Source organism: Lonchura striata, chromosome 3, assembly GCF_050655825.1.
Source record: "Lonchura striata isolate lonStrDom1 chromosome 3, ASM5065582v1, whole genome shotgun sequence".
NCBI lineage: Eukaryota > Metazoa > Chordata > Aves > Passeriformes > Estrildidae > Lonchura > Lonchura striata.
Genome location: NC_140705.1, coordinates 114,178,283 through 114,198,996, shown reverse-complemented (window position 1 = coordinate 114,198,996; position 20,714 = coordinate 114,178,283). Strand labels below are relative to the sequence as shown.

At 41.0% G+C, this 20,714-nt stretch overlaps 1 protein-coding gene across 16 annotated transcripts in view; it reads left to right on the top strand.

Moving 5' to 3' along the window:
• The window catches only part of EHBP1 (EH domain binding protein 1), a 202,431-nt gene that overhangs the window by 96,027 nt on the left and 85,690 nt on the right, over window positions 1–20,714 (top strand). For all 16 annotated transcript variants that reach the window (XM_085577248.1, XM_031504212.3, XM_085577247.1 and 13 more), the window contains one exon: window positions 1,371–1,554. In XM_085577248.1, the coding sequence (XP_085433374.1) occupies window positions 1,371–1,554 (184 nt within the window). The remainder of the gene's footprint in view (window positions 1–1,370; window positions 1,555–20,714) is intronic.

The window sequence follows — 20,714 nt, the reverse complement described above, 5'->3', positions numbered from 1 at the left end:
TTATACTACAAGTACAAAAGAAGGAGAGAAATTTGATGTGTGGAAGGCAACATCATGGATGTTGCCACCTGGATGAATAGTTGGTTTTTACTGCTGTTGTAGTTCTTAAAAATAGTGTGTACTAGCTCCTAACTCTTATCCTGAGAGGGAATTTGTGAGTGGATCTAGCTAGGTAGACTTTTATTTAATGCATTCGTGTTTCCATCTGGAGTTGAGTTGTAAGGGACTTCAAGGGACTGAGGTTATTTGTTGTGGCTGGTTACACTGCATATAATGACTGCATGCAGATAGATTGTTGGGAATCATAGTTTGAGTATAGGATAAATGTATCTTGTAGGAGAAAGAGGGACTAGAAAAGAATAAATTAATGTATCCATTTCATAACTAACTGTCCAGTTTTGCACTGCAAAATATGAAAAGCAATTAGTATTAATGAAATAATTCAGTGCAAAAAAGATGCCTGTAAGTATCCTTAACAAAATACAAAGCTGCTGGCTTTAGTAGGTGTGTAGAAGAAGCCATTATTTGATATATTATTGATTGATATTTGATGTATCAAGCAAACATAAAATTTGGCAGAATTTGGCTGTGGAGGTATTCACTTTGGGTGGTACAAATGCAGAGTTGGAACATGGACACCTGAGTTAAGGATAATTCTTTGGACTGCATCTACTTGGTGGAAGGTTTTTACTCTGTAACATTCCCAACTAAGGTTTAGTTACAAAAACCACTTTCAAAATAGGCAGGTGATGCCTACTGGTGTCTGCAGAGAGATATATGCAAGTCAGATGTGGTTTTCTCACTTTGTTCTCTCACCTAAGGAGTTTTCTTAAAATGGTGTGTCACCTGTAAACTACAGAGTTTGGAATACACTTGAGGCTGAATGTGTACCCAAGGAGGCCAAACTTTCCAAAAGTGAACAGCCAAGAGTGAGGCCTCTAAAGCCCTGTGGAACATGACTGTACCAGTTCCTGATTCTTAATTGTTCTAATCAAGCTGTCTTTATCCTCTTCATTAGAGTGTCAAACACCCAGCAGCTCCACTCACATTTTTTCGTATTGATCTTGTAAAAAATCAGATCACTCTTTGATAGATAGTGAAGTATAATTGAAGAGTTAGTTGATAAAACCTCTGCAATTTACAGGACTTTATAAAAAATTATGGAAATTGTGACTGAATAATCCAGTTTTAGCTATTGTAACTTACTTTCCAATTGTATGAAAATGTAGTATTTAAAAGTGTATAAAGGTAAAACCTTATTATGTGGGGTAATAAAAGCATTTCAGTCATTGACTTTCCTAAGCAGGTCTTATTTTTGGTTTTATTTCCAAGGAGATAGCAAAGAATTGTGTTTCCCTTTTTTTAATTAGATCAAATCCATTTTATGAACCAAAACCAAGCCCTGCTTTAATTAAAGTTGCTCTGCAAGAACCAGAAAAGAAGATGAAAAGAAAGGCTCCTGAACCCCCAAACCTCTTGCCAAAGACAGAGATGAGCATAAGTGAGAACGTGTCAGCAGTTCCTGCATCGAGGGAGCTTTCTTCCTCTCCTAAGGTAAGCTTTTCATACCAAAATTTTGTCTTTGTTCACAACAGTACCTTTCTGTGCATTGCAAACATCCTGTTTATTTCTTCAGGCATCTTAAAAGCTTGTCTCTGTTCACTTGGTTCATAGGGAGGGTGTGACAGTAGGAGCTTGTATTTTTCTTTAAGGATTTAATACGACAGTAACAGCAACTGCAGTTTCAAAGAAAAGTCTTCTAGTAACCAGTGTTACAGGGCAGCTGGATATGCCATGAAGAAGGAGGAAAATCACATTGAACAGTGCTTTGTCCTGATCTGTTTTGGTGCTCCTAAGCCTTGCCCCTGTTGAAGAGTCTTCACATTTGTGTCATAAATCTGGGGTTTAAAAGCTTAGTACTGTATATTTGTATTGGGATTTATCTATGCCCAATTCCAAAGATATGTTGAAGTAATTTAAAAAAAAAAAAAAAAAAGACAGTCTACTTTAAATCAGATTAGATGTTTATAGGAATGTCCAGACTAATGATGTTTACATATGCACATCCATTTGTTTTTCAAGGGAAAAACAGAGTTAATTTTAGTGGAAGTGATAATGTGAGGTGTGGGTGTTTTATTACTACAACAGCCAACTTCTGTCAGTGTGGGTTTCAACTCCAGTGTTTCAGCAGTTAGCACCACTTGTGCTTTTTCTATAAATAAAACAAGCATTTAATAGTATAAGTAAGGGTTTGCATCCAAGGAAATGTGTCTCTCTGCTTCATACATGTCTTTGCTGTGCTGAAAGAACATGTTACTACTGAGTTTGGTTGTTGCAGTTTTTGTCTGCCCTAGATGAAGCTTTAGCGTGTCTGAAAGATGGAATTGATTTAAGAAAAAATTCAGGATCGAATTCACTGAGAAAACTGTGCTGTTATGGGCAGTCAGGTAGTTCCTGCTTTTCTGTGTGGTGTTACTTGGTGAATATTTTGGTGCCTGCCTGCTTGCAGCCCACCTTTCTGCCCCTGACCTCTGCTGAGATCAGCAGAGGTCCACGTGCTGAAACACTCATTTTCATTAGGGCTGGGAGGGAAGGTGGAGCTCTGTGATCACATGCTCTTTTATAGGAAAGCTTTAATTAATTATTTTAACAGGGTTTTGGAGGATAGGAGACATTAGGGAAGGCTCCAAAGCAGATGCAATGTCCTGGTTCATTATATTACAGTGGAAAGTTTTGCTGAGTGGGTGTGTTAAAATATTGTACGGTCACTTGCAATGCAGAAAGCTTTCTGTAAGCATAGTGGTTTTTTCTGTGCTTGAATTGCTTTGCACTCAGATCAAAAGCACTTTACTTGGAATGCTTCTTGAAATTTGGAAAAGTACTGGCATTTAAAAGAAAAGAAACCGTTTTCTCACAGAACAGTACAAAATAGTGCCCAGGTGGGACTTGGAGTGTTGGCAGAAATGACTTGTTTATTGCTCAATAATAGAGCCAATGTTTAGCAACTCCATAAAAACTTCCATCCAAAGGTATAGGCACTATACAAACATGAACTTAGCTCATGCCCTTATGTAAGGGAATAGTCCTGTAAACTTAGGCAAAGGGAGCTTAAATCATGTGTCTTAGTCAGTGTTTTGCTGTGCACAGAAAGTTTTGGGAGTTATACCAGAGGCTGATTGGTTTCAGCAGGTTCAATTCCCTGTCTTGCTTGTTGCCATAGGAAATGCCCGTGGAGCAGAAATGTTAATCTTTAAACTACACAAACACAGCATTAATAATAGAACTTCAGAGTTTAAGGAAAAATATTCCAAAAGCACCCCTGCAAATCTTTGACGGAATATTTGGTGCTCATTTTCCCTTTACATGCTAGTGGCATTCAACACATTGGCCAAATGCAAAATATCCAAATGCTGTCATTGCCATCTACACGCCAGCAAGTTTATTGAGTGATAAGCAGTCAGCTGTAGTAGCAAACCCTTCCAAGCCTCTTCAGTGTCTCCCCCTTGAGCAGGCCCTTTTGATCACTTGGAGATCTCCTGTCAGCTGTACAGGTGAGGAAGGGTCAGTCATCATCTTAGATAAGGCAGGGCTTAACACTCCATGAAGGTCCAGCTCTTCAGCCCACAGAATTAGCTCAGTATTTGTCATATCTGAGTTTGGAGGAAGTTTTGCTTTCAAATTTTTTTATCTATTCACACTTCCTAAAGGAATATCTTAATTCTCTCCTGTCTTGTGTATCTCCTCCAAACTAATCTGAGTCATCAGAGAGAGCTTACAGTGCAGAGTCTGAGATCTGGAGTTACCCCACAGTTAATCGTCTCAAATGACTTGAAAACTATGGTATGCTGAGTCTATTTAGGTGAGTCTGACAAAGTGCAAAGCTGTAATTAAGCTCTTCAGTCATCACACTGCAACAGTGCTGTCAAGCCCAGCAGTGCTGAAACCTCGTTGGGCTTGTTACTGTTACACATCTGTTACTGCTCTTTACACGGTTTGGATAACCAGGTGCTGCCTTTCACAGAGGTGACAGAGACTTTAAATTTCCCCCTCTTGTTGACTTTGTGGAAAATAAATGAGGTCTCAGGCTCAAAATGTATCAGACCAGTACATAGCATGCATATCAGTGCTCATCATTGCTTTAGCTGATTACAAAATAGACATATGAATTTCAGCAGAGTGAAGTCTCAGCCAGATTTCTTCTCTTCATTATGTTGAATTTATTTGAAAGAAGATCAGTCCCAGAGCTGGCACCTATATCTTATGGTAGAGAAGCTAAAGCAATCTGTCTCTGCACAATCAAGGATTTTATTGTCTTTCTGAGAATGAGGGGGCAGGAATGCTACTGCATTTATGTAGGAGGTAAAGAATTATTTGCTAGGGAGCAGGAGGAAACAGGTAAGCATCCTCAAATATAGAGTTATTTTTAAATGTTAGAAGAAAATACTTCTTGCACTGGATTGACATTTACTCATTGACTCCTTTTGAAGGACAGCATATGCCCTTCAGTTTCAGGAACCAATTCTGGGAGAGGCTTTTCTTGGGATTTGGTGTATTCAGTTTGTTGCCAGACTTTAGCCAAAGCTCATGTTGATGCCTCATGAATCCATCAGGTGTCTGCCATTGCCATTAAACTATTGAAAGTAAACAGGTGTGTTCTATTTGGTGACTCCAACTTGGTCCCACTGATGCCACGCTGAATGTTCTGCTCTGCAGGGAGCCAGTCCAGCTGAGTGCTGAGCCAAGCAAGAGGCACTGTCATCCCTGTGACAATTGAGTGCTGTCCAGGAGCACTGAATGGCATCCTTTCCTCTCTCATGGATCCCTTAGGTGGTGCTAAGCTGATCTCTTGAACCAGATTTTGGACTGTGGTGGTTTGTTAGTTGGGTTTTTTTTTCTCAAGTTCACAGCTGCATCCAACCTGGATAAATTAGCAGAGCTGTTGGCTTGACTGTAGTGCCATGCAGCTGACAGTGTGCTGTCTTCTGTCACATGAACTAGCCTAAAACACACAATTTCTGCAAGGTCAGGTCTTAGGTGACTCGCACTGAAGGCTCAAAAGCATTAGCTTACAGTAATCTGGAGGTGGATTTTTTTTGTGGACCTCTGTTTTTATTAAATACATATATATATATATTCAGTATATATATTATAGAAAGGGTATTAATAAAATGTATTTATAACCATAATCTTTGAACACTTGATTTGACAACTCTAAGTGCTGCTACTTAAGTGTTTGACTGTTTCTTCTTTTGGTCCTTATTAGGAGTGGAGATGATGAGAACAAGTCTCCAGTGCTGTCCTGGAAAGATATTTTTCGTTGCAAATTAATATACATTATGTTCAGGTTGATAAATGCTTGACCACTTCTGTCATTTTCATAATTGCTGTTTAAGGTATTTGTGCATTATTGGTGCAATGTAGCTCCTAATGAAATTGATGGAAATTTTGTCAGTGCCTGCAGCAATTCTGGGTTGCAGCAGTTATCACTTCTGCAAAATGTCTGTGCCAGTAAGGCTTGGTAACTGCACCAGCATTGTGACATTCCAGGCCTCACTTTTTGTATTTTCAATTTAAACTTGCATTTACAAATTATAGATCTCAGATTTGTTGTCATAAAATACTTCTTCAGTAGTTGTGGAAAAGGTTCATTGAGATTCCTGGAGTGCTGTGGTTCCTAAATATCATCTCTTCCATGGCAGTGTTTGGTTTCCCTCCCAGAGGACAAGGGAATCTGGACAGCCAGAGCAGCCCTGGCCTGCCCAAACATCTGCATTGGGCAGCTCTAGGGAGATCTGGGCCAGCTCCTGAGAGATGTCATCTGAAAATCCTATCCTAGTGAGGGCTTTTATTTCATTCTGTTTCCTGTGAGTTATTTGCCTTCGCTTCTCTGACAGAAGGGAGCTGTGGAGAGGCAGGCAGATGGCACAAGGCCATGGGCACCTGATGCAGGTGCTGGAGGAGCACCTTCCTGTGGTTTGTCACCTGGAGGGCTTTGATTCTCATGCTGGCTTCACAGGCTCATGTTTAGGTCAAGCTTTGCTCTTTAAAAGGTACTAGAAAGAGGGAGCACTTCTCCTCTCCTAAGACCTTTTTCAACCATCATCAAAACAAAAATCCTCAAAATCTTAGCAAAAAAACCCTGAGAAAAATCCATCCTTTTTCTGTATAGTTTTGATACCTTATTATCAGGTTCCTTTACAAGAACCACACAAGCAGAGTACAGGACAGGTTTTCAAATGAAATCTTTGATTCTTTCCAATGTTCCCTTGCACCTAACAGGGGCCTCAACACAATCTGTAGAAGCTGACATTGTAGAATTTAACTTTCAGCTGTTACCTCGAGCTGGGGCTGGTTTAGATAAAGTCCTTGGTGCTCTCTCCACCATCCCTGGCCCATCCATGGCCCCTGGTGCAGCACTCAGTGAAAGGAGCACATTAACAATGTGCCTGGCTCTGCTTGCCTGAGGGATGGGTTTGGTTCATCGTGGTTGGCAAGCACCTCAAACTGGAAATTAGTGTGCATGAATAAATATTCCTTGCTTCTGTCATGATGAGTTATGGACATGTTACAGAAATAATTATCTTCCCTTCATAAATCAGTCTGATAGTTAACTTTGGTTTGCGTACTAATTCACTGTTTCTGCTAAATGTTCTTTGGTTTGGGTCAGATACTTAAGCATAGGAATAAATCAGAGCTTTAAGCTAGAATGCTTTTTGTTGCTGGGAAAGAAAAATAAGTCTAAAATCAAAATAGATGGCATTTGTAAGCAAATCTACAATGCAATGATGGCCCTAAAATGAGGTATTGGTTTTAGCTGTTCTACCTTGCTTTGTAGGACTATTTTTAGATAGAATTTTGCCCAATTTATTTGAAATTGTGATCACAGTTAGTTTTAAGCAGGCAGGTTAGATTTGTGAAGCTAGCTACACTCAGAGGTAGAATCCAGGGGAAAAAGGGAATCCATGGGTGCCAGAAGCCAAACCTTAGGGCATGTGAAACGCTCAGGTATTCTATGTGTATGTTACACTCCTAGCCACCAGCAAATGCAAGTGAAGCACAAACCTTTTTAAAAGGAGAGCACATCAAGCCAGTTAGAAGGGAAATGTTGGATTCCTGAGTTGCAAGGAGAAATATGTTTCCAGTTGAGGCTGCAAGAGAGCTCTGGTGCCAAGGGGCTGCATAATAAAGCCAGTCCTTGTGCGATAGTGCCGGCACGCTAGCTGCATGTTCTACAAGAGCATTTCTTAGCCATGTTCAACAGTGTGCCTGCTATCGCTCCTCCATTTGTTGAATTCAGGATGACCTTTGCATGAATAAAGTCAAATAGGATTAAGGCAGGAATTTTCAACAATGGGAAAGAGCAACAGATGTAGCCGACTTTGAACGTGGGAGGATTGTTGATGCACGGTTGCCTAAAGGGAGTGTCTGTGGTGACAAAAAAAAAGGGGGGGGAAAACCCAACAATTTCCTAAAATATTAACAGCATAAAAGAAAAGAAAATAAATAGAAAGCTGTTGAGGCGCGGCATGCGCTCCTCGCCGCGGCACCCCGAGCGGTGCCGTGCTGGGCGGTAAGGGAAGAGAACGGGCGGCCGCTTTCCCCCGCAAGCTCTGCAGTTTCAGTTCGTGGCGCGCAGGGACAGACGAAGGCGACACGGGACTTGGGGGGGGAACGAGATGGTTTTATTCCATGAGCCCCAAGACCCCGGCGGGCGGGGGGGCAAAGGTTTTATACAGAACTCAGGAGGACGGGTGTAGGAACAGTAACCAATGAGGGAATAGCAGGGGAGGAGTTTAGGGCAGAACTAACATTTGGAAGCTGAGGAGGGGGCTAGAATGAATGACAGGGAAGGTTCTAGGGAAAGGGGCAGGGAAAGGGGGGTTGGGGGGGGGAAACAGATATTAAACAAATATCAAATGAAAGAAAAACACACCACCGCATCTCCCTCTTTTACTTTACAAAAAGAAGGAGAATTTTGTGGTTTAAGCAAATTAATAAAACATGCAAATAATATAAAATCATATGATAACATTGTAAATTACTTAAAGGACATGAAAGACACATTATTGCATTTATAGGGCAGGAAGAGTAGTAACAGCTTAAATTAGACACAAGACTGCACAAAACTTGCTGTTTTGCTGTTCTGAGTAACAATTTAAAATAATGTAAATAATGTAAATAATTGAAATAGAATGAAATAATTGACAGAAATTAAACTAAAAAATTTAATTAGAATGATTAAAATTATAACTATCTAATTTGAATAAAATAATTAAATGGAATTATTGGAATTAAATATAATAAAAGATCAACTAAATATAACTAATAAATTTTTAAATTTCGCAGCAATGCAGCAAGCCTGAAGCGATATAGTAGCTGAGTGATTCCTGTAGCAATAATGGTTAAACACAGCCTTTAAGTTAAAAAATATCAGAAAAGACTGAATTAATTATAATTATAACAAAACAACTTAATATAAAATCAAATTGTAACATTACATATTATTAAAAAAACATAAATTGAAAGACATTAAAAAATGATAAACTAATTGTGATTATAACATATGAAACATATAAAAACTTCATCTGGAGTATATAAAATTGTCTTAAATGAGAGTCCAAATTAAGGGTACAAAGCACAGCAGGATTTGTGACTTCATCTGATTTAGAATTTGCTTCGTCGCGGCGCTTGCGATGTTTAGCTTCTCAAATTCTTAAAGCAAAGTCAGCGGATAACGGCGCTTGTTTTAAAGCAGAGTCAGCGGATAGCGATGTGGTTTGTTCAATTTGAATGTCCGTTTGAGAGGTGGGCATAATATCTTGAGTAATAATTAACTGGGATGATTTTTTTTTTTTCTATAAAATATAACTCAACAAACAGATTATTCAAAAATAATCAAAAGCAAAAAGAGGAATTCGTAGTTAAATAAAAAGGAGTATTGGGTAGGGTACATTAAGGAATAGGATAGGGGAATCAGACAATCACTTAATTAGTGATTGCCATGATTAACAGGGGGTATCGGTAAGGGGTGGACCGGGGCGCCGCCATTTCAGGGGGAAGACAAAATGACGGATCCTCAGTCCCGGGTTTCGGCTCCATTTCCTCGGGAGAAGATCCCTCCCGACCCTCCCCCCGGAGGACGAGCCCGAAGAAGGATGGGGGAATATCCAACCCCGCCTCCCCCCAACAGGGACTAGCCTCGTGCAGGGACGGTGCAGGGCTATTGGGAGAGAAATGGGACTGGCGGGAAGCCAGGGGCGGAAAAGAAGGGTCAAGGCGGGAAATGGGTCCCGAGCGGCGTGGCCAGCGCCATCTTGAGAGGGGTGCCGGGCACACTGCACTTGGCCTGAGCAGTGTCCGGCAGGGCACTTGGGGCGGCTCGGCCACAGCAATCCCCAAGGGAGGATAGGAAAGGGTTTTAGGAAAGTCCGAGGGGATGGGGGCATAGGGAGCTTCACAGAAGCAAAAAGGGGAAATTTATAGGAGGGGGGGGGGGCCGCCCGACGCAGCTGGATGTCGGCGCAATGCGTGGGTGTAAAGGGCCCCTTTTAACAACTCTCCTATAGCTAACGTGTCGTCTTCTTAGCTGATCCCTACTGGTGTCTTTTCTACCCCCTCCGTCCAGCCCAGAATGGGGAGGGGAGGATAGAGAAGACAACTTTTTCGAGGAGAAGAAAAAGCGATCTAATCTAGGTCCCCACAGAAGACTAGGCGAAGGATAGCACTCAGTGCTAGCTTCTCCCAGAAAAAGAAAACCCACCCGCTTGCCAGGGACATGCACGGCTACAGCCCCAGTCTGGGCGCAGACGGGGGTTAAAACGCGAGAAAAAAAAAGTGACAGACCCAGCCGCCCGTCGGGGCGACCCCCACCCCGTGTAGCCTACCTTACCTTGCAGGCTCGGACGGAGATGGCTTGAATCTTCTCCTCGACTCGATGGAAAAGTCGCGCTAAAAACTGGGGATGTTCCTTCTCTTTCGGTTTGGCCCTTCCGGAAGCCTGGGTGTTCCCGTTAAACCAAGACTCGTCCCCGAAGCCTTGGTTTCGGCCACTATCAGCCTCCGGTGGTCTCGCTGCAGATGCTGACCGAGGAATGAACCTCTTCTCGGTCAGCCCCTCTTCAGGCTCCCCCGAGCCGCTGCCAAAACCGCCCTCTGTGTTCTCGGGTAAGTCTGCCCGCCAAAAAGCTCTGCAGCCCGGCTGCCCGTGCAGCGCGGCTGCTCCCGGGCGGGAAGATGGCGAGAACAAAGAGGTCCCGGAGCCTCAATCTTTTTCGCTCGGCGCTCAGCTCCTCATAGCATCAGGCAGAGCTTTTACGGCCGTAGATGTTCCTCTTCCTTCCTTCTTCTTCTGTGAGGCGGGCGCCCCCACAAATTTGCCCGTTTTTTTTACAAGACGAAGGAGGGAACCATCCTCTCGCTACCATATGTTGAGGCGCGGCATGCGCTCCTCGCCGCGGCACTCCGAGCCGTGCTGGGCGGTGAGGGAAGAGAACGGGCGGCCGCTTTCCCCCGCAAGCTCTGCAGTTTCAGTTCGTGGCGCGCAGGGACAGACGAAGGCGACACGGGACTTGGGGGGGGAACGAGATGGTTTTATTCCATGAGCCCCAAGACCCCGGCGGGCGGGGGGGCAAAGGTTTTATACAGAACTCAGGAGGACGGGTGTAGGAACAGTAACCAATGAGGGAATAGCAGGGGAGGAGTTTAGGGCAGAACTAACATCTGGAAGCTGAGGAGGGGGCTAGAATGAATGACAGGGAAGGTTCTAGGGAAAGGGGCAGGGAAAGGGGGGTTGGGGGGGGGAAACAGATATTAAACAAATATCAAATGAAAGAAAAACACACCACCGCAGAAAGCAATCCAAAGGAACTGAGTGATTCTGGTTTTTATTGGCATCAAGCTGAAGGCAGGGTTTTTTGATTCACTGCCTCCTTTTAAATCTATTTCTCTCTATTCTTTCAGCAGCAGAACTCTGTTCTCTGCAACTGTCACTGTATGAGCTGTCTGAGGGGTTTGTGGCATGGACCATAGTTTTAGGTTCACATTATTTCTGAGTTGTTTTAAAGAAGACAAAAATAGAGTATACAGGAAAAAAGAGATGTTGTTTTGCTGGGGAATCAGCCATTTGAATACAAAATCCAGATCCTGCTACTATTTTATGGTTTAATTTGTCCTGTGCAGAAGCATATATAGATAAATCTCAAGTGAATACAGTGCAGGCACTCTGTACAGAGACTGTTAATAAAAGGGAGTAAAGGAAGAAAAATGTTTAAAATATATTTAAAGCAAGAACTCTTTCTGATACAACTTAAGTAGTTTTATGTGTAGGTTTTAGATATACCAAATTTGTTTTTATCTCAATAAAAAGAGGATGTGCAAATGTATTTTACTTAGTTTCATTATTGACAAGAGCTGTTTAGCAGATAATTGTGTTAACTCCTGAATGACAGTTCGTAGCAATGAGTAATGCACAGAATTTAGATATTGTTCATATGTCTAATTCAGACAAATCAGCTTTGAAAGGCATGTGTAGGAAAAGCTTTTAAAGTGTGAATGAAACCATGTGCTCTAGCTCAATGAAAGGGATTTGAGAAGCTAGCTAGAAACTAAAGCCATTAAGGAAATCACCTTGTAAATGTTCTTAAAAATATTGGTGAGCTTAATATATTAGCTCAGCGTGAATATTAAAAGCGTGATTAAACAGTCACTGATTAAATGCTTACACCACTTTAAAGAGAGCTATAGTGTTGAGAGGGCAGTCTCTCACAGGGGAAAAATCATTTGGATTCAGAGGATGTAGCATGATGAAACATCTTCTAATACATCTTATCCTGCCTCTCCCCATATTCCTTTAGAGCAGAGCTTGCTGGGTGAGCTGTGGGCTCCCACTTGCAGATGCTGTGCCACAGGATACTCAGTAGGTGTAACATGTCTACCCAAAATAAGGAGTCATTCCCAAAATAAGGAGTATTTCACCAGACACAAACAAACAAGCACCCCCTCCCTGCAAACACAAATAAAACTAAACAAAAAAATTACCCCAAACTCCCTGCCCCCGTTTTTAGCTGGGATAGAATATCCTTGAAGAACACAGCTCTCCAGGTACTGGAGGCTTCATGGCTAATTTTTTTTTACCTTAGTTAAGGTTTCAGAGACTAGGAGCAACTTCATATTCATGCCTGGAACCTTTAGCACGAAGAGCACATCAGTGTTGCTTGTGTGGCAGGGATTAATGCCCACTGTGGCTGTAGGAAGTTGCCTTTGTTTCCCTCTGGGCTCAGTGTGGGACCAGCATTAAGCTCCCAGATGTGCACACAGGTGCTCAAATTGTGCCTGCACAGCTGGGGGAGAGGCTGTCACAGGCAGGCAGCAGAACCAGAGGAATGCATTTTGGAGGAACCTCGGGGTGGTGACTCTTACATGCCTGCATTCTTGTAAGCATTATGCAGAGTCCACTGAAGGCAGGGGGAAATTGGGGTCCTTGAGTTGCCCCTCAGTTATGCTCCAGAGCAGTGAAGTCTTTCCAGGCAAGGTTTCACAGATGTGAACTGGGGCAGGTTAGAGTTGTTTCTAACCCCTTTGTTGTCCTTTGTGTGTTGGGAGGGTGAGCCACAAGGGAGAATACAGTCTCCTTTTCTTTGGTAGGCCAGCTAAAATCTTCATTCTCCCTCACTTCATCAACAGCTATGAGACAAGGAACTGGAATCTCAACTCAGCCAAACAACCTTTCAAATACCCCAAAATGTTATACCACCATAAATAATTATAAATCAAAGGAATGTTCTATTTTTGTAGTTTTTCTTTTTTTTTTTTCCAATTAGCTGCCTTGTCTTTTATGCTTCTGGAGCATAATGAAAATAATTTTTACTTAAAAAAGCATATAGCCAGGATGTGTTTCTGTTACTTCAAGTGAGCTTGGGGTGTTTCTTTCTGTATGGGGAGAGAGTATATTTTCTTTCTGTAGGTGTATATAGTTACATACAAAGTTATATATATGTATACTTTTATAACAATATATAAATATTTTATACATATATACCTTTATATATAAGAAATATATGCTTATTATCTACATTTAAGCTTTCTAGAAAGTGAATTCAGACACCAATTTGATACAGATGGCTTAACAGATCATTTTTCAAGTGTTTGTTCTAGAATCTGTTTCATAATTCATAATAACAATATTCTGTAACACCATGAGCCCTTTTCTTAACATTGCCAAAGTGCTCTCAGGAACTCTGAAAGGCTTTGTGTGTAGCACTGTAAAGCAATGCTGCAGAATTGATGCTGTTCTGAAGTGCTCTCCTGGCCCTCTGTGCCGTTGGTAAGTCATCTGTCATGGTTGTCATGGACAGCAGGGACTCAGTAACATAATGGGATTCCACCTTTTATTGAGACACGGGAGTGTAGATCAGAACCCAGTCAGTGGCTTCCATGTAAAAAAACATGGCAAACTACATATTCTTGCAATGCTCAGTGTGGTTATAACTGGAACCACAACTTTTCCACTCTACCTAAAATGCTAGTGGACTGTTACCACTAAAAAAGAAAAAAAAGTAAGAAGAAAAATTGCTTTTGAGGGGTTTTCAGGGAAGGAGTTTTCTTTGTGAAGGCGTTTAACTGTTTTTACATTTCTTTATAGCAACAAGATTAGATTTTATAAGAAAGATGTTTGGGGTTTTGCCTGCTAGAATTAGGTTTTCTTTTAGGATAATATCTTTTGTAATGTTTGCATACTTATCATTGTTTTCAAATGTAGGACCAAAATGTGGCATAGGTCTGAGTAATAGGGAATAGCAGAAAATAATTCCAATAAGAACCTCCACATTTTTGAAATGTTCTTCCATTTCTGCTCTCCTTGGATACGTAAGTGGTTGATTTAAAATCACAACCTGTCTTTTTTTGCGAGCATTTAAAGAATCCTAGAAACCACACAACACATGGGACATTACAAGGTTTGCTTCAGAGCAAAACTCTGTTTCCTTCCTTTCTTGGAGGAAGCCAGTACTGTGACTAGTCCCCAGGCAAATGAAATGTATTGCTCTGGATTTTGGGTCTTGTGTGGGTTTCTGTGTTTTGGGTTTTTTTGGGCACAGATGAAGTGTAATTGGTCCTTCATCACCTCAGCCTCACTTTCTCTGACAGTTGCTCTGCCAGCTTTTCATGCCCAATACAGAAGAAAAAGAATAAAGAAAGCAAGATTGTGCAATGGGCCTATTTTCTGACCAGATTTTAGCAATTTCACATCCTTAAACTCCATAACATGGTCCTTGCTTCTGTCTCTGCATGACTGATGGACTCTGTGTGGATCCTCAGGTGATCTAAATGACACTGGAAAATGCATATCTGCTAGGAACTATTTGAAAGATAGATTCACATTAAAAAAAAAAAAAAGTTTAAATGGGTTATTTTCATATGTATTGAGTAAAAGATACCAAATCCTTCTATATTCTCAATTTGTTTTGTCCTTCTTAGCTTAGAGGATTCTTTTAAAAACTGGTGATGAGTTTGGCTGTGAGTTGTGGGCTTAAATTCCATGAGAATTGACCTCTTTTTGTAGTCCAGTTAGTTACAAATATGTTTCTGCTGTCTGACTTAGGACATAAAATACCTCTGTAGTGTTCCATAATGTAAGGACAGAGATAGCATTCCTTAATCTGCTTGCAGCTTCTTGAGAATCTTCTGAACAGCCAGGCTCTACCAGCTGCAAAAGAGGTTTTGGGGGACCAGTGAGACCCACCTTGCCTACCTAAACTCCTCTTCTGAGAGTCCAGTGCCCTCCTCTTCCTGCTTCCTCCCACCCAGACTTGCAGGAGGGATTGTTAAGTACCAGCACCTAACACTGCCAAGGTTTTATGGACAGGAGAAAATAAAAATCATTGCTAAATGACTTTCTAGTATTTAGATGTGGTAAAGAAAAAAACTTCCTTGAATGTAACTCATTGACAAGCTGAACTATGACTAAAGCATTGTGCACTCTATATATTTATCAACTTGTCGTTCTCCCACTAGAGCTTCAGCACTTCTGTTTGAGTACTCTCTTAAGTTTTATTGTAAGTGTAGGGAAAACTTCCTTTGAACTCCCCTCCTCTACAGCTTTAAAGGTAAGGTAGGTGTTAATCAAATGATGTTGCTGTGCTTGCTTCCCAGTCATGTCTTGGCTGATGCTTCTGCTGCTGAGTGTTGCCCAAAGTGTGAAAAACTTGTGTTTTTAAGATGATGGTCCTGCACCCTTGAAGAATTTTTAGAAGCTCATGTAACTTGGAACTAATGCTCAGTATTGAACAAACTTTGTAGGTGCCACTGGAAGCTTATTTAGAGCAGTTGGCTTTTATAAATTTACCAAAGTTTGGAAATTGCAGCTAGTTTATTGTTACCAGAGCTGTCCCTTTACATTAACTTTCTCTTCCCTTTATTCTCCCCATTTCAAAGACTGTCATAATCATTTAATCTCTCCTTATGCAATGAGATATGTTGCTACACATTTATTAGCAAACTTACTGTCAGACGAGTCGTAATGCTCTAATTTACACTTCCCAAAGCATGGAAATTCTGTGTAGGAATGAAGGCTCCCTTCTTTTCCCTCCTCCACCTATCCCGAGGTGCTTGTGCAGTGAAAAGCATTGCAGGAGACTGAGATGTGTGAGTGATAAGTGCTCTACATGTTGTAACAGCTGGACATGATCAGACATGTTAAAGATGATGTCTGAGGCTCGAGTGTGAGTTTTCTGCATTTGTGCTGGCTGAAGATTGAGCCTGTGTAGCTCCTTTGGGCTTCTCTGATAAATCTCATCTCATCCCCCCATGCAAGAAAGAGCAGCTGATACCTTCCCCTGATGCTCCCTCTAATAACTGACTGAAAGGCTGAAGTCTCCTGGTGCAGTCCTTCTGTCCAGGTGTTCCCTAGTTCTGCCTGCAGATGAGTGTTTGGAATCACAAGCAGCTCACACCCACCACAATCATCATCACATCATCTGGGGACCAGTAGAGAACCTGGCAGCAGTGCTTAATTTTATTTAACACACCGTGTAAACTGAGTCCAAAAGGCACTTGAAATGTAACACTTTCTTCCATTTGTGGAAGCTCAAAGGCATGACTCCTCCTGAGGATTTTAATCCAATGGACATTAATGTGTTGGGGATCCAGTGATGTCATTGCCTGTCACTGGGAGTTAATGACAGTTAATGCATGGATTAATGATTGGAAGAGTGTTGAAAGACCAGGGAGACAGGAATGTGTATCTCTGATACTGCCTTAGAAATGCAGACTCCAATCAGAAATGCCTATGGACTTGTCTGTTCAGGAAAACCCAGTCCATTGTCTGGATCCTGTGTGCACAGTGCAGGTGTAATAGTGCATGCTGAAAACCCTGTTTGCTTCTTCACATCACCCTGTTGTGGCAGTACCCTTCTTCTGTCTCTTAGCTTTCTCTCTTTTCTCTCTTACCCTTCTTTTCTCACTTTCTCTCTTACTCCATGTACATATGAGCTGCAAAATTTGTTCCTCAAAGTCAAAATCAGCATTTTGTCTCAAGTAACATTACAATATTTCCCGTGTAACCTTTTGCTCAAAGTGTTTATTCATTTATTTATCTCACAAAATATTTTTTCTTTAGGGAATTTAAACCAAGGAAATAGAAAAAGCTGCTGAACAAATTCTGTAGTTCCAAATAGCAAGCTAATTTTAAAAATGTTAACATAAGTACTATGTCGAATTAATGAAAAAAGCTATCTGTGTGGACAATGTTCAAAATTTTAAGGAGTAGATCCTAGGGATCATTTAGGAGTTTTACATGTGTTTAAAAAAATGAGACCCAGAAGATCTGACTGTTGTGCATTGCTGTAACACCCCTGGAACGTGGCTAACGCCCAATTACTGCATGCTTAGACTTGGATGGGAATTACAATTGAGCTGTAAAATATTTTGACAGTTTCCAACTGTTGTGTGGTTATTAGCCAGGCATCATAAGAGAATGAAATTCAGTGATTTGATTAGGTTTGTATCATGATCTGCTTAAACAAGGGCTTTCAACATAAACATGTAGTATAAAGTGTTAATCAGAGGCAGTATTTAATTATTACCAGCTTTTCTTGAGTTCTGCAGGAGAGAATTCCTCTCTCCCAAAGATTTTGATTTCTTAAATGAGACTTGCCATACCTTTATGCTTCAGCTTTTCATTTACAAGCTTTTACTTGTTGAGTGCTAAAAGCATAACCACACCAAATTTAATTTGTCGCATGAAAATTATGTGTGTATTTTTCAAGAGGATAGATTTGACAGTGTTGAAGCTAGAAAAGCTTGTGTTAATTACATATTATAAAACAAAAAGGATATTTTCATTTAACATGTATTTCTCCTTTTAGCTGAACAAGTCCTAGCAATTAGCAAATTTGAATAATGTAAGCATTCCTGGAAAAATATATGTTAAGCCAAGTGGCACTTGAATTGCTGTTACTTTTACATGTATTTTTATTTTGAAATGAAACTAATAAAGCAAAAATATTCAAACTGCATGCAAATTAAGCTCCAGATTGTGCCAGTCTTGTTATGTTCATTAAGCCATTGAATCCTTGAGTAGTGGCTGTTATTCCATGGGGACTATTCACAGAATAAGGTACTATTCAGAGAGGTAAAGATAACAATCTGCCTTCACACTGCTTAAATAATGCTCATTCTGTTGGGCAACTAAAGCAAGAATATTCAAGCCTGTCATTCCTTAATTTTTCACTTGCTTTATTTAGTAATGCTTTTTTGTTTTCTGTGTTGCTTATGAGTGGTGCTTGAGAGTGAAGCATGCTGTTTCTGGTAGAGAAGGCTTTTTCAAGTGTTGTCATCCTGTTTTTTCTTTTAAAAACCCTCTAAGGTAATCTTTGTCTCTCAGTTCAGTCTGTGACATCTCCGCTGTGGCTGAGAGCTGATTTGGTTACCAGTGTTGCTTATGTGTTTCTGTTTGCCTAAATCCCTCATTTCACCCAGCTGTGACTGCTGGGCTTTTTCTGACTGTTGTCCTGGGTATGACCTGAACTCTCACCTTGCGGATGACAAAACCTTTGTAATGATATCCTAGATTTTAAAGTGGCTTTGTGACTCTGTGGAAATGTGCCTTCCTCTCTGGCAGTCCTCCCGAGCAGCAGTTGGAGTGGTGGGCTTGTAGTCAATAGCCAGTCTCCTAAACAACTGAGAGAGTTGTAAACTGTACAGCTGTACAGTTTTTCATTTGGAGAGTTGTTAGTGGCTATTGAACTTCCTCTGTATTCAGATGGCTGTGTGCCAGGAAAAAAAGCAAAATACGCTGTGCTTTGCAAGGAGATCTGATGAACGTAGGGGGATTGGTGCACGAGTTGCTTATGGAATGAATAATATCAGGACCTCCATGCTAGGATTAATTTTTAAAATGGGAAATGGGGGGTTTTTGGTTGGTGATTGAACTGAGAGGCCAGTGTGAAGTGGTGCTTGGTGGGAATTAGGGGTTTTCCAGCTGGCTTTCCCTGCAGCCAGAGCATGGAAGGGAGCTCTGCCAGGCTCCTGCTCCCTGGTGGCAGCAGCCCACGTGAGCTGGATGCTCTGGAGGCAAGAGACACTGAGAATGCTGGTCTGAAGCACATCTGAAAGATCACTTGGTCTTTCTACTTGCACAGAGGCTAAGTTCTCCTTTACAAAATGAAAGATTTCTGTGACCTGTTGTTAAACAGTAATGAAGCATCCATGGCCTTCCCGGGCAGTCTTGAGTGCTCCATTTTCACATTTTCATTATACTGCTTTATAGATTGCTCCTCCTGATGTCTGACCTCAAGCAACTAAAGCCTGTAACCTTGTTTTGGTAAACACTGGTGCGGGGGTCAAAGGGTTTGCTTTCTTCTTTGGAATTTTGCATGCTTGATGACTTACCCTGTTAGTTTGCTCTATCATTTGTTCATAGCGTAAATGACCTAAATGTGCTTCAGCTTTCTTCATTTTTCTCCCCCCCCCAATTTTCTTTCAGCTCATCTTCCTTACACTCTGCATCAGGGACAGCTGAATGTAAAATTTTAGATGTGGTTTTGTCAATACTAAGTGGAGTGAGAGAGGCATTCTTGATCTTGCAAGCTTTATTCCTGTCTGTACATCTCAGTACAATGTTTGTCTTTTTCATAACAACTTGATGTTGTTGACTTTATGTTCAGCTTGAATAGACTGTTTCCCCCATATCCTTTTGTGAAGAGCTGTTACCTAACCAGTTCTTCCTTATCCTGCATTTATGTAAATGATTGCTCCTTCCTATGTTTCACTTGTAGCTATTGAATTTCATACTGCTTTTTTCAGAACTTTACTCCTTTTTATGTGATTGGAGCTCTTTTGGTGCATTCCATGTCCATCTCAGCTGCTTGTCCAGTGCATCATTCACCTTCCGAATTCAGACTTTCACTGAACCTAAGAAATGCTCTTATTTCAATGCATAATTCCAAGAATCACTTTACACTAGTCTTGGGTATAGTTTTCCAGTCTGTTTTGCACCTATATGAGTCTCATTAAGGCTCTGTTTTCCATGCTTCCTTCTGAGAGCATCTTGAAAGACAATTAAAAGAGCTCAGCTACATCTGTAATCTGTTATTTGATGCTTCTCTACTCCCTGCTTCCCTCTTGTTGATTTCTTAAGAAGGGCCTTAATTATTTGTTCCACCTCTTTTTCATTTGCTTCTCTGCATTCTTGCTATTTGTCCTTTTTCTTATGCACAGGAGGAAATGCAGTCTTTTCCTACACTTCTAATATTCTCCTCTGTGTTCAAGCTTCCAAACTGACCATTTTGGATGTTGTTTCATATTGGTTCTTCCAGGACTTTAGGATTACATTAAATGTGTTCAGCTGATCTGAAAGCTTCTGGTTTATCTAAGCTGTTTCCACATGGGGCTGAAATCTGACCTTTCTGTGCCTGTATGAGTAATGCAAGTCTCCATCTGATTTGTAGGGGAAAAAAAAAAAGTACTGAGCATTTCAGATGTCTTCCCATCATCTATGGACAGCTTCTCCTTAGCACTGAGGAGGGAAACAATATTTTTGTTAACCTCCATCTCGTGATTGTTTACATAGAGTCAGCTCCTGATGCAGTAGTTTATCAAGGCAAAAACTTGTTTCCATTAAATTCTCACTTATCTCTTGCTGTCCTCAGGAGCTTTAAGGATATCCCTCTTTATGGCTGGAGCCAGCTCATGGGTACCAGCAGCTCATGGGTACCAGCACCTCGTGCAGGATTGTAAAATATACTGATTTTATTTCTGCTGTCACCCAAGAGTGTACTATGGCCTTCAGAGGTACTGTGACATCAATACCAGGCTTAAAAATACTGAGTGCTCTAAGCACAGCCAAACAGAGAGTGTTTTCCTGTGTTACTGCAATACCAGCACAAATCTGGCATCTGTGTTGTGTTCTCAAGTATTTCAAACAAAGATTTCTCATAGGTAAGGGCTAATGCTTCCATAAATCTGCCTATAGTCGGGCATTAATATAAATGATGCAGTAGATTTGCAAAATAGGTAACTATAAAGTTCTGAGCAATGTCACCTTTAATGAGCCAACATCAGAAGGTTACCTGAAAAAACCGTGTCTGTTGAAATGTTCAGAAGAGTAGGATAATGACTTGTGTTTATTTAATGGCTCTGTCAAAAGAAATTCCTGCAAAAGCAACAAGAGTTCACTGTTTTTAGGAAGAATTGGCAGTGACTCTCATTTTTAGTTTGCC